General features: G+C 37.6%; 1 protein-coding gene and 1 long non-coding RNA gene across 3 annotated transcripts in view; one reads left to right on the top strand and one right to left on the bottom strand.

Moving 5' to 3' along the window:
- Positions 1–13,654, bottom strand: part of LOC139969838 (snake venom 5'-nucleotidase-like) — a 41,066-nt gene that overhangs the window by 16,370 nt on the left and 11,042 nt on the right. For both annotated transcript variants that reach the window (XM_071975148.1, XM_071975149.1), the window contains exons 2-4: positions 7,345–7,822; positions 4,112–4,325; positions 1,192–1,377 (exon numbers count right to left, since the gene is read on the bottom strand). In XM_071975148.1, the coding sequence (XP_071831249.1) occupies positions 1,192–1,377; positions 4,112–4,325; positions 7,345–7,683 (739 nt within the window). In that variant the 5' untranslated portion in view covers positions 7,684–7,822. The remainder of the gene's footprint in view (positions 1–1,191; positions 1,378–4,111; positions 4,326–7,344; positions 7,823–13,654) is intronic.
- Positions 8,993–11,868, top strand: LOC139969841 (uncharacterized). The gene is made up of 2 exons (XR_011793813.1): positions 8,993–9,685; positions 10,304–11,868. It is a non-coding gene; the product is annotated as an uncharacterized lncRNA (long non-coding RNA).

The following is a 13,654-nucleotide window of genomic DNA, read 5'->3' as shown; positions in this document are numbered from 1 at the left end:
AGTAAATAAGGACAATATGGCTGTCTTTTGGTAGATGTCAGCAACACATGAAATGTCCCAGCCTGGTGCTTCATGGTCCTACACGGCACGCCTTAAGATGTGGCGTAGTGCACGTATCCTCATGATTGTTTGAATATTGCATTGATGAGCGTGTGGGTGTACCCGGTGTGTGTGTGGGTGAGGTTGTGTGGGTGAGGTTGTGTGGGTGTATATGTGGATGGTGGTAATAATAATTGTCACCTCATATGATGTAGGCTTCGCCCATGATACAAGACTACGAATCATTATCTTTATATTTACAGTTCAAATTGCAGTGGTATGGCATTCTGCAGAATCCGTAACGCTTGTTTTATACACATATGTACAGGTCTCCCCTCGAAACTAACTGGAGGGCAATGCCACCGGATTTGTTTGTTACATGGGGATCAAAGGTTAGGCTTAACGTGAAAAATACTTGAAATCTAATCATTGTTTAGGACTAAGAACACTACCAGCATTACTATTAGCAACGTGTCTAAAGTTACTTAACATTGTAACAATGTTTAAGGATTTATTGCTATCTATATTGTTCTCAAAAGTATGATTTACCTTCTCGTGTTACGAAATTTCATTGAAACTTTCTATTAATACAAAGGAAGTGTTTTACTGATGAATATCACAACATGGCACAAACTATAAAAGCGTCCCAACGTAATCTGCTGTGAATGGAATGATCCACACGTGGAGCGTTAGGAGTGTTAAGGAATGTTAGCTCAGTGGTTAACGCAGGTGCCTTTCAATCATAAGGTCCCGAGTTCGAGTCACTCCAAGATTAATGTATGTCGTCCAGTTACAGAGTTGTTAACAATTGACAATTCATAATCATGGACGTTAAATATGAATCTAAGAGACTGACTTCGGTCAGCTTTCGGCTTTGATAAGCCAATGACTAATGAGGCTTCTTCGCGAGTTCCTGCTTGCAAGAGGAGCTAAAAATACATACAATACATACATACATACAATACATACAATACATACATACATACATACATACAATACAATACATACATACACGTTCATATCGTATACCTTATATTTAATGGAATGATCCAAATGTCATAACGTATACCTCCTACTTCATAAAATGATCCACACGTTCATACCGTATACCCCTCCTATGTAATGGAATGATCCACATATCATACCGTATACCTGTGTAGAGAAATGTATCTGTATGACCGCCAATGATGACGTCAAGTCCCGTCACTTGTTTAGCTATCTTCAAATCGATGTTGTAACCTGCATGGCCTAGTCCGATAATTTTGTCGATGCCTTGTTTTTGAAGATTCTTGACCTCTGACCTCACTGCTTCTATTTCGTCACCAAACTCAACTTTTCCTGCAGAATGCAAGGGATTAAAAAATGTCCAAATATGCGCTAATGGGTGAATTCGTAAAAAACCAAACTTCTCACGTTTATAAAACTCACTTGTTGATAGCATCCGTATTTTTTTTTTAAATATATATATAGGGTGTCCGCATATAAAGCGGGACGACCGGGTTCGAATCCCGGTGGAGGCTGGAAGTTTTTTGCTCTGTTCTTGATTTTCCAACTCACAATTTCAATTCATGTGCTTTAGTCGTTAACTTCCATTTCATTTAACTAATTAATTTTGCTGGCGACCTTTCAATAGGTCGCTAAATCGCATGATGTTATGCATGTAGGTATGCAATCATGTTTACATATTAATGAATAATTCATTAATTAAATCCCGTCATCATAATTTAGTGATGGTAATTAATGATAGTTTGTGCAAACATAGCAGATTAAGAAAATAATAAGAAATTTCAATCTCAATTCTAGGAAATAGAAATTTTTGTTAGCTTATACTTGATTCGAAATGTCAAGATTCATAAATGTATTAAATTACATAATATTTTCTATTTTCATGGATCAGCAATTTGTCTCTTACATTATTAGGCCTACTGCAGTTTTCTCATATTGCAACAGAAAACTGATTAATTATCAATGTTTTTAATATTTTTGTAATTATAAAAATCTTCATAACTTCTTGAAATTTGTACCTATAGATATATATTTCTATATTTTTTGTATCTATTAATATCTCAATAACTTGTGAAATATGAGACTTTTGACATCATATAACACAGCTTTCATCACTCATTTTTTTTATTAATAGCCTAACCACCAACGTCATGACTTTAATTGAAAGTAGCAAACATTTCACAGAAAGTTCGTGTTTCAAACAGAAAGAGATCACATTATATTTATAGAACCTTCGTATTTGTTTCAGCCCTTAATAGGTACTTAATAATAATTTAAACTTAACTAATTGTTATATAAGTTTCAACAACCGTTCACCGATATACACACTGCAATCATTAGTAGGCTAATTGTCGTATACGCTATATAAACTGAACACTGGATACTATTATAGCTGCATATTGAGTTCACACAGACAGAATACGAAAGGAGGGTTTAGAGTTACATTACAGTATACCAACCTTATTAACCGATATAATACTGAAGAACAATCAACCAAGGCACTCCTCACTACCACACCACACACCACCCCTTGCTCAGACACACAAACATTACACCTATCTGTCTCCCTAATTATTCTCCCTAATTCTCCCTAATTATTCTCCCTAATTATTCTCCCTAATTCTCCCTAATTATTCTCCCTAATTATTCTCCCTAATTATTCCCCCTAATTCTCCCTAATTCTCGCTTATTCTCCCTAATTATCCCTTATTCTCCCTAATTATCCCTTATTCTCACTAATTCTCCCTAATTCTTCCTAATTCCCCTCCTATCCCCCTCCTACCCCCTCCTATCCCCTCTCCTCCCCTCCTATTCCCTCCTACCCCCTCCTATCCCCTTCTATCCCCTCCTGTCCCCTCCTCTCCCCTCCTCTCCCCTCCTCTCCCCTCCCCTCCCCTCCCCTCTTCTCCCCTCCTCCACTTTCCCAACCCACAAAAAAATTAAACGAGGCATGTTTGAGTATTAAAGGGAACACGAAGATTGCTCACGTTTGTGTGGGTTGACGCCTGCGAGGATAATGCATAATGTAAATGCATTGCTCTCCGATTGCCCGCACTTCACCACGTGACCAATTCCTACCAGCACACAATATCCGTGTATAAACGACTAATACTTGTTATAGATAGTAACTAGTGTGTGATCGTGACTACCGTATCGTAGTCAAATCTTGACATTTTATGTCAAGAGGTGATGAATGCTAACAGGATGAATGTTTAACAGGCTACTACCGGAGGTCTGTTCTTTGGATATTAATGTCCAAAATAGTTGCTTCCTGTTTATAGTTTAAGAACTCATAGAGTCTCTTTCACTAATGATTCATGTTGGCCTACTCATTCATTAACTGGTGCATGTAGTAATATGAAATGTTAATTACATGCCGTGTTAATGACGCCACAAATGACGCCACAACAAGCAATAACAAATAATCATCTCACAACGCTGTATATGACTGACTGAACATATAATTGAGCTTCGAGTAAAATGTATAAACTATACAGATAAATACATTGCGAATCGTCAAACATGCACAATCGAGTAGATAAGACCGTATAATGTACACGTATCCTATATTGTGTTGGCTAATGTACACGTATGTTGTTGTAACACGGCATAAACGTGTGATCGCACAAACTTATTAGTCAGGGGCGCCGGCAACCACGTATACTTCTAATGTGGGGGGGGGAGGGGGGCCTTAACCTCCCCACATAATAAAATCAGAGAGCTCCCACCCCCCTCCCCCCATTAATGATAAAATGTTAAAAAATTATTTTATGTTGAAAAAAACCTACATGATGTTAATTATCCTAAAACAACCTTAAATGATCTTAATAGTCTCAACAGTGTGAAGGTTTTAGAGTACCAAAACCCAGCAGAGTGACGAAACAAAAGAAACGGTTGATAAACGTCTACCCACCGCCCCCCCTTCCCCCACCCCACCCCACTCCACCCCGGTTTCCCCCTTCTTCAGCAGAAAGCATACACTTCCGCTTGTCCACGTCTATGACGTCAAAAGGCCTTGTTAATAGTTAATTCATAACTGTTGTTATTAATATATAGAAGGCATTACCTGTACTTGATAAATCTGGCGTTCCATGAAATGTATATCCCACGATGCCAATCTTTTCTCCACCTACGGTTAGTATTACACTCTTGGTAAAGAGACCGTTTAGTGTGGGTTCCAAGTCCACGTTGAGGTTACAACTGACAACGGGGAATGTAACATTTCCCAAAAAGTTCGCCAGCCCTTCAATTCCGAGATCGAATTCATGATTTCCAATCGTCTGTCGGCGGAAGAGAAAACGCACATGAGAAGAAGAAAAATTCTAACGTATTTTCTTTAAAAAATTTTGTTCATTCATTTGTACTGTGTGTAGGCGAACAAATGATTATTTATGGAACGTCATCATTTTAACAAACTGCAAACAATAAAATGATGAAAAATCACTTAATTAATCTCGTCGAATTCAACATTGTTTTCGCAACAAAAGAGTTAATTACGTTCACATCAGAACGTTATTATTTCCAATAATTTGCAACAACATCATGAATTGCAACAAAATTGCAGAGCCTGAGATGTGAACATTTTGATGGCACCTTAACGCTTCCATAGAGTTTTATTAAGCCAATCTTGTCATGAAAATTCGATGGTTACAATCATAGTCAGGATGCTTTACCGAATAATTCAAAGCAACTAAAATGAAAGTGAGGTTACATTTCGAAGGTCGCGTTTCAGGGTTTCCTAACGTGAATGTGAATTCAGAGGCGTCCAGAACGAGGTCTGGTCCTCAGGATATATAATATCATTATCAGGCTCTTCATTTTATCTACCAATTATCCCAATATCCCATATTCACTAGGATCCTCTCGGTATTATCCTAGCCCATAAATTTATTAAACTGTCGCCCCCCTCCGACCCTTCGTCCCTCGTTGTGCCACTGGTTATACCTTTTTCATGATAAATCAACGATCATTGTGTTTAATAGTTTTTACAGGTTTTTGCTCACTTTCTTTATCATATAGTTTGATTTCGTTTGACAATTAATCACACACAAAAAAATCATTAAAACCAAAGAAATACATCAAAAGAGGCAAATTGGTTGTCTTCTTCGAAAAATCGTGATTTATTTCGTTGTGAGAGTTTCACGGGGAATCATTCACTAACGAATTAACGAGCATGTGTGTTGTCGTGTTGTTATACGTAGCAACTCGATGTTTATTGCTAAGTTTTTCAATGTTGTAGTGTATACTAAAAAATTAATAGCATTATCAATTTTCATCCAATATAGATTAAAAAGTAACAAACAACTAGAAACAACCAGTAGAAGAAAACAGTTATAGCGTTGAAAGGGCAACATAATCTCAGTTGCAATTTTAATTTAATTTAATTTCTATTTTGCTAGCACAAGGGGCACGTGCCCCATACCCCTGTTTCGTTGTAACAAAAAAAACCCATTTGTTTTTCATAAATACGAAGTGCTCTATCCTTGGTGAAAACTGTACCCTTTTAAATTGTTATCATTTCAGTGCCACTTTGTTATGTAAATGTTGTCATTTCTTGAAACATTAAATAATGTAATGCTTACACATTGCCCTGGTTGCGAATAAAATATAATATTCAAATACTGGAATTTGTAGAAATGCATTTTGTGAATCCTTTGTGGGAACGTTTTGAGGTAACTTTATGATTTGCAATCTTAAAAATGAAATAGACATGTCCCTCTGCCCATAGTGTTTTGCAGTCTCCAACCCCCCTCCCCCCCCCCAACCAGTATTTCCCCAAAGGCCCTAATTTTAGCATTCTAAAAATTGCTAAAACTTTTCAAAACGTCTCTCATGGATGCGCTAACCATGCAACATCTTTCCCAGACGTTGTAAGAGGTTTCAATTAGACATATAAAATGTCTCAGGGTGGTGGTTAAAAGGTTTGTTTAGATATCGACTCGACAGACCCTTATTTAGACTTTTAGCATATTTAAGGGGGGGGGAGGGTTAAGGAGGGAGGAAATATTAATGACCTTTAAATCTATAAGCATATTTATATGTTGACAGCGGCAAATCTGGCTTGCAAACAACAATGAGCAGGTCATAATGGCGATGTAATAACTGGTGAAATGAATTTACCAAAAAGTTCAATGTTTGCGCAGAATATATATACTTGATCGAGAAAGTTCGTCGTTCTACCATCGTGTAATTAGATAAGCCTTCTTACGAAAATCATTGAACTGTACATATATATATATATATATATATATATATATATATATATATATATATATATATATATATATATATATATATATATATATATATATATCGCAATGTTTGTTCACAAGGTCTAGTCCCCACGTTGCTGCAGATCAACACGTTGGGAGATCGTTGTATGAAAATGCCCAGAACTCCAGGTGTTTGACATTTAAGTTTAATTTAATGACACTCAATAATTCGAATGAAGTACATTTAATGTATAAGCCCATGAACGAATATTACGATCCATATAAGGATAACATAATCACGATCGTCAAACAAAAATCGTGTTCCCACGTACTTATATTACCTTGGCGTCACGCGACATGTGCTTTACATTATATAGTTGCGACTATATGAAGAGACATTATACCTTATAGCGGTAAGGTTTAGGAAGAACAATGTACGGTATCTTATAAGGTTCTCAATATCGAGTGTCCAATGAAAGTGAAATGAAAAGTATGTTGCAGAGTCTGAAGGCAAATGCTATAGAGGGGATCACGGGGCATGGTGCATTATATCAATCCATCACGTCAGATTTATATCATGAGCTATTCCACAGAATTTGTCGTTAGTTAACAAGAAAGTATTAGGAGTTTGCTGACTTCGAGATCCAGAGCTATTTGGCATTACGATACGTACCAGTCAGCACCTCGGCAATACATTGAAACTATTCAGACACGAAAATACGAAAAACATTCATTAATGTTACTTTGTTTCTATATTCAAGCATTATAAAGGTCTTATTAGGGAAAGCGGGGTAAGGATGGGGGTTGGGGGGGGGGCGGTGGTGGTGTTAAACCAACAATTTAAGGGAGGAGACTCTTCTATAATCCTTTTCACAATCCTACGTAGGAGAGGGCGTGGGGGGGATGTTGAAACAATAACATGAAGCGAGAGTAATCCTCTAATCCACTTCACAATCCTACATGGTTAATGCAATTAATACCCTCGACACTATACCATCTATAGTCAATGGAGGGCACACACATATCATATAAGACAGTTTGAAAAGTTTCATTAATGTTAATTTGTTGCCATAGTCACGTGACTTACCATTGCGTCATAACCCATTAATTCCATAAAGTATGATGCAGCGAAGCCTTTGTAGTAATAAAACCACTGAGTCCCTTGAAACTGGTCTCCGGCGTCCAATAGTACGGTGTTGACGTGGTTTTGTCTAATTTCGTTAATCTTCGTCATTCGTCTAGCCACTCCGCCGAAGCAGACTCCATCGGCAGCGTTCTCCTCTGAACAGATGGAACCATATTTATTAAATTGTTCAAATCTTGCATGAATATCGTTCGTGTGTATAATAGTTAGATCGAATGAATTAACCATGCACGTGCAGTACAACGTCAATGCGTAGAATCTGACAAATTCCAGTGAAGTCATCTTGAGTAGATATCAACCACCCCCCAAAAACCAAAATGCAAGTTAGAACTGGTCACAACACTTTCTTCCTTTATTATTGCCCTGCAAAATACGACAGCAACGCTCGAGGGCTTAGGTCAGTAAAACACGGTGCGTCATTCTGAGGAATATAATAGAAAAATTAAAAATTAAAAAAAAATTAAAAAGGAATAAACAATTTGTATTAAATTTTAAAATCAACATATCAATCAAAATGATTCCTAACTATATTCGACGCAAAAGCGGTAATTTAATTTTGTTAAAAGGATTGTCTGGTGGCCCAAAGAAGTTACCTTAAAAAATAGTAAATAATTTTCCAAACATGTTGTCAAAGTATGAGAACGCTAATGTTGCGTTTGACAGAGAAACGATTTTTTAATCGTTATGGATAGACATTTCAAATATGATTTGAACAGTACAATACGTGACGTCAGCTCTGCCATAGCAGATTGCGTCATAACCCACCCTCCGCACAGTACCTATACGGTAATCACAACAAAAACAGCGTTTGTATACAGATAAATTTCTTCCTTAATTTCCGGTGAAATTTCTTAAAAATTAGATATGTTTTCAAAAACTCCTTAAGCCGCCATGTACTTGAGCGGTGGTTCCGTGGTCTTTGTGTAACACAAGGTAAATTTTAACAGCAGACTCTGAGTTGTTCAGGCTACACATCGCGCTATCCAGCTCCAACGCGAAAAAATGTTCGCATGTAGGCTGTACTCAAACGTTGACAATCGGACAGTTCTGCGAAGCCTAAGCTTCTCAGTGCTATATTCTGCTCTGACAACGATTCGATCAATTTCTTCAATAATTTCCGGTGAAATTTCTTATAAATTAGATATGATTTAAAAAACTCCTTAAGCCGCAATATATGTAGTAGATCGGTGGTTTCGTGGTCTTTGTGTAACACAAGATAAGTTTTAACAACAGGCTCTTCGTTGTTTATACATAGCGGTATCCAGCTCCCCTGCAGCGCGAAGAATGTTCGCGTGTATAGGCTATCTAACGTTTACAATCGGACAGTTCTGCGATGACATCGATCCCGCCAAGTTTCATCTTTCGGTTTAACGAATACTTTATAAGTTTCCTTTTACTGTTAATTTGATCCGTGAATTTTATTTCAGCGATTTCGAAGAACAGTTAATGAACTGTGGTTTGAGTGTTATGGAACGCGAAAAGGACCACAACATATGATGATGTTTATGATGATCTAATTTTATACGTTCATGTACTAAAAACTTACGATCATGTACTAAACATATACGATGATGTACTAAAAAACTAAGATGTACATCAAAAAATATACGATGATGTACTAAAAACGTAAGATGTACATCAAAACATATACGAACATGTACTGAAAAACTAAGATGTACATCAAAACATATACGATGATGTACTAAAAACGTAAGATGTACATCAAAACATATACGATCATGTACTGAAAACTTGTGATGATGATGAAAAAGCGGAAGTTACAAAAAAGTGGCGTATGAATATCCATTTTTGTCGTTTGAATACGCGTATGAATATTCATATATGGGGCGGTGCTTATATTGGATGAATACACGGGGTCGCTATTATTTTGCTCCCTGGTACGAAGGTTAGTCGCAACGTACGTAGTCATATACTTTCGTTGAAATAATAATACATGTAATGTTAGGGATAGCCTAGCTTAAGTATGTGTATAGGCCTGCCTTACTTAGCCTACGCGGGATTTTTAAAATAAAACAATATACTACTAGTACTACTAGCTATAAGAAATGGATTCCCAAGATGCTACAGAAAAACGTTACATTTTTTGTTTACATGATTTAACGTTACTTCTCATTATCGATGAGAGAAACTGAGAACGAACCTCTGCCTCCACTATTATTACTACAGTGTCTAGTTTAGCCTAGGCCAGTAGTAGGGCCTATACTAAGTCTGTAGTACTAGTATAGGGTACTTAGCCTACTATTTACTAGCACTACCAAGGCCAGTAAGGCTAAACGCTCTTACTTTTCTTCACAGTCATAGTCTTATCAAATTGCAACAAGTCTATGTTCTTGATACAGTGCTAACTAACGTTCACGCATAGATACTTTACACTAGACTTTACAAGGCATGGGCTATGAATGATGGCAGTGATTTCGTATGCTGTAGCCTAAATCATGAGGCCTATGTTCAGGCGGTTCCCGTTAGTTTCCTGCCCTAAATAACGTTAGTTTCCTCCCCTAAAAACGTTTCTTACCTCCTAAATCATGGGGAGGAAATTATCATTTTGCCAGGGACGAAGTTGATGAAAGCATATTGGCTAGGCTATGTGGAAAGAATAAATTTAGTAGGCCTAGGTCCTAAGTGCAATAACTGTAGGAATTTCTTTTCCTTTCTACCTTTACTACAAATATCTCTTCCCATACAGCCTAGCCAATTTGCCTCCCTTGAAAAGTGTTTCTTTCATTGAAATCGTTATTTTCTCTCCTAAATCTAAAATTACAGTTACTTCAGTACCTAACTCTTTCTACGTAGCCTAGCCAAATGTCTTCTTGCTTGAATTTCTCCCCTGAGAAACATTACTTTCCTCCCTGATAGTTTATTTTTGTGATTCTACTTTCAGGTTTACAAGAAATTCTCAAAGTCTGCAGGCAGATGGACCTGTGTTCCTGTTATGGAAAAGAATAGTAACAAGCACATTCCGCAACTGATGAAGGACATATTTAGACGGAGGCTTGATGATGTCAATTCTCAACTAGGAGGTGTTGTTCTTGCCGAGGATGATCCAAGGCACATCTCTGGTACAATTCGCCCGAGCCAACCTCCATCAGCTTCTTTTATAGCATCTTGCAAGTCATCAGAGCAGGATGGGACCAAGCTCTACTTTGTAATGAGTCTAATCTATTAGTCTTCCTTGCATCAGCAAGTGATATCATTTTTTTCTTTGGTGGGGGGGGGGGGGGAATGGAAATGTTGCACAGCTTGTTGCAAGCCATCAGAGCAGGATGGGGCGAGTTCTACTTTGTAATAAGTCAAATCTATAAATCTTCCTCGCTTCAGCAAGTAACATTATTTGGGGGTGGGGGTAGGTTAGAGTGATTGAAACCTGCATGTCTCCTACAACTTTGCAGTAATTTAAAAAGAAGTAGGGGTGGGGGGGGGAGCTTCTTTTCTCAAAGTCATCAGTCATGCCAATTGTTATAAAACATAATGCATGTACTAGTTTGGAATCAGATTTGGACTCGAAGAACTATTCCTTGTTTTACATTTTTGTTGTTGTAAAGATCAGCAGACTTAATCTAAGCACATTCATCAATAAAAAAGGAGCAGTTAATTGAACTTGTTATGTGTATTGAAGCTTATTAATGTCCATGTTTCAGAATAAATTAGCACATTAAATTGGAAGATTTTGCAGATTGAAGTAAGAACAGCAGTGAAAGAAACTGTGTGTTTATTCAAAGCTTTGAACGGTTAAGTCAAAGAACACAGACAAATAGAGAAAACCATGATTACGTCTTTCACAAAAAGAAAATGTAATATTAATAACATGTCTAAAATCTTACTTATCTTAGATCATAGTGGAAACAAGTCTATATTTGGCAAGGAATACAACTGATCAAGAAATACAGAACTGAATTACAAGTGAATGATAAAGTCAAGGAAATACAGGCTATCTTTGACCGAAGATAACTTTGACCTATGGAAAACAATAGCAATCAAATACTCTCCAAGGGCTACTTATTAAAATGTAACAGTAAACCAACTTCTCTTCTTGAGATATGGCATTAGCACTAATGGTCGTAAGCATAACAATGGGATTATCTATCCACCGAGTGTTATCAACATTTGCCATGAAACCAACTTTCACTTCTTGGGAGGGGATATAAACTATTGTCCTCAAAATGACCTTCATGATTAACAAAATGTATTACCTACTCACCAAGGGCCACCTATATAGCAAGTTTGAAGTTCAACCAACTTTCACTTCTTGATATTGTTTATAAGGTTTCAAGAGCTGAACATTTGTTGACCTAAAATGACCTTTTACCTCCATGAAAAACAATAGGGTTCATCTACTTACCAAGTGCTATCTACATAGCAAGTTGGATGTCCAACCAACTAACACTTTTTGAGATACTGTTTTTACACAGATTTCAAATGTTGACCTCAAATGACCTTTGAACTCGATGAAAAAAAATAAGGATCAATTAGGAACAATAAAGACTACATATACCAAGTTTGAATTCAAGCAACTTGTACTTCTTGAGATGTTGTGTGTACATATATCAAAAATGAGTGCCGGATGGGTTTCAAGCAGTTGCATTACCAGTTGTCGAGGCTGTTGAACATCTACATTACCAACCATTGCCTAAGAAGAAAAGTGAAGAAAAAAGAGTATCATTTATTTTGTTTAAGTTACAATATCATTGCTTTTGATGATAGACAGCACTGATTGATTGTGTCGCTTTGGGTGTTTAATATACATGTGATATAAGAAGATAGACTTAAAATATATTGTTTGAAAACTACACCAAGTACTACGAAGTGCTGTGTTTTTCAAAACTTGCTTTCAGACAAACTGTGTTTTGCTTCCAAAAAGGATTAGCATATAACCCTTTGATAAATGATGTCACTGTAAAATAACTATTTTCAGTATCACAATCTAGCCAGCTACTTATGTTGCTAGTATTCTATAATTGAGCAGGCCATTCTGTTATTACACCAGGCGCGTATCCGGGGGGGGGGGGGGCGTTGGGGGCGCGCGTGCCCCGAGTAAGAAAAAATGGAGAGAAAAAAAAGAGAAGAAGGGAAAAAGAGGGGAAAAAAGAGGAGGAAGAAGAGGATGGAAGGAAGGGAAAACAAAAATAAGAAAGAGAAAAAGGAGGGAACAGAAGAGAACTTATAAAAGTGTGCTATGAAAGCAACTGTGGCTGGTCTTGAACTCGACCGAGTCGTCGGGAAACATGACGCATTTTGGTATTAGCCCAGGATCTATATGCAAACTGCGCACTAGACATAATTTATGTCCTTCGATGCAACACTGTCATGCAGAGATAAAATGTTGTACAGCGCGAACTGAATGCTAATCGTTACCCCACCCCTAGAACCGTAACTCATACGATGAATCTAAAAATAAAAAATAAAAATTTCGCATGCCATTTGAGAATTATGAATATCATGTAGCGGATCCAAAGGTGTATCATTGCCGGCGGGGGGGGGGGCGGGGCGGACGCACACATCACTTCTTGAGATTGTTCCCACCTGCATGAAAACACGCGCCCCACAACCGTACGCCCACCCCTCTAATCGCTTCCCGATGAGTTACGAAACCAGACCCATCGTATACAAAAGTATACTTGGATTATTTGTCCCCTGATTTTTTGTTGCAGATGGCCAGTATTTCCCCAAACTAAATTTCTAAGCCATGAGATCTAAAACTTAAGGAGGTTTGGGAGCATCATTGGGTCTGAGAAGTGTTATTTCCGGTGATCTGGGAGGTATATTTGCCAAAATTTTCTTGTACGCTGCGCGCCAACCGATGGTGGCGCTCTGCTTAGATAGTCATTCGCGCCCCCCGGGTTAGAAAATCCTGGATATGTCCTGTACACTGAGTTTAATGTTTAAAGAATTACCAGCTGTTACTTTGCACCAAATCCCACAATTATGCATATTGAAACGTACCCTTATATTTCCCATTCGCTCCTGTTCTTCTACCTGCCTCCTAGCTGCAGCTGCTGTTAGCCGGGTTGTCCCTTTGTCTGGTGTTACCTGAGCTAAGTTGCTAACCTCTCCGTCCTCTACTTTTGCCAGCCCTCCATGGTGTTTCCTCACCAGATGGTTCCTAAGAAGGTAGCAAAAGGTTACAAATTATAAACGTGTCTTTGGATCAGCTGCTAAAATTTATTGCTCTCATTTACTGGTGACATATGACTACATGCTATATATCACTTTCATGGAATGGTTGTACACTTTA

This window comes from Apostichopus japonicus, chromosome 7 (assembly GCF_037975245.1).
Source record: "Apostichopus japonicus isolate 1M-3 chromosome 7, ASM3797524v1, whole genome shotgun sequence".
In the NCBI taxonomy this organism is placed as follows: Eukaryota; Metazoa; Echinodermata; class Holothuroidea; order Aspidochirotida; family Stichopodidae; genus Apostichopus; species Apostichopus japonicus.
Note: the sequence above shows the minus strand (reverse complement) of the source record. Positions and strands in the feature narration are given on the sequence as shown.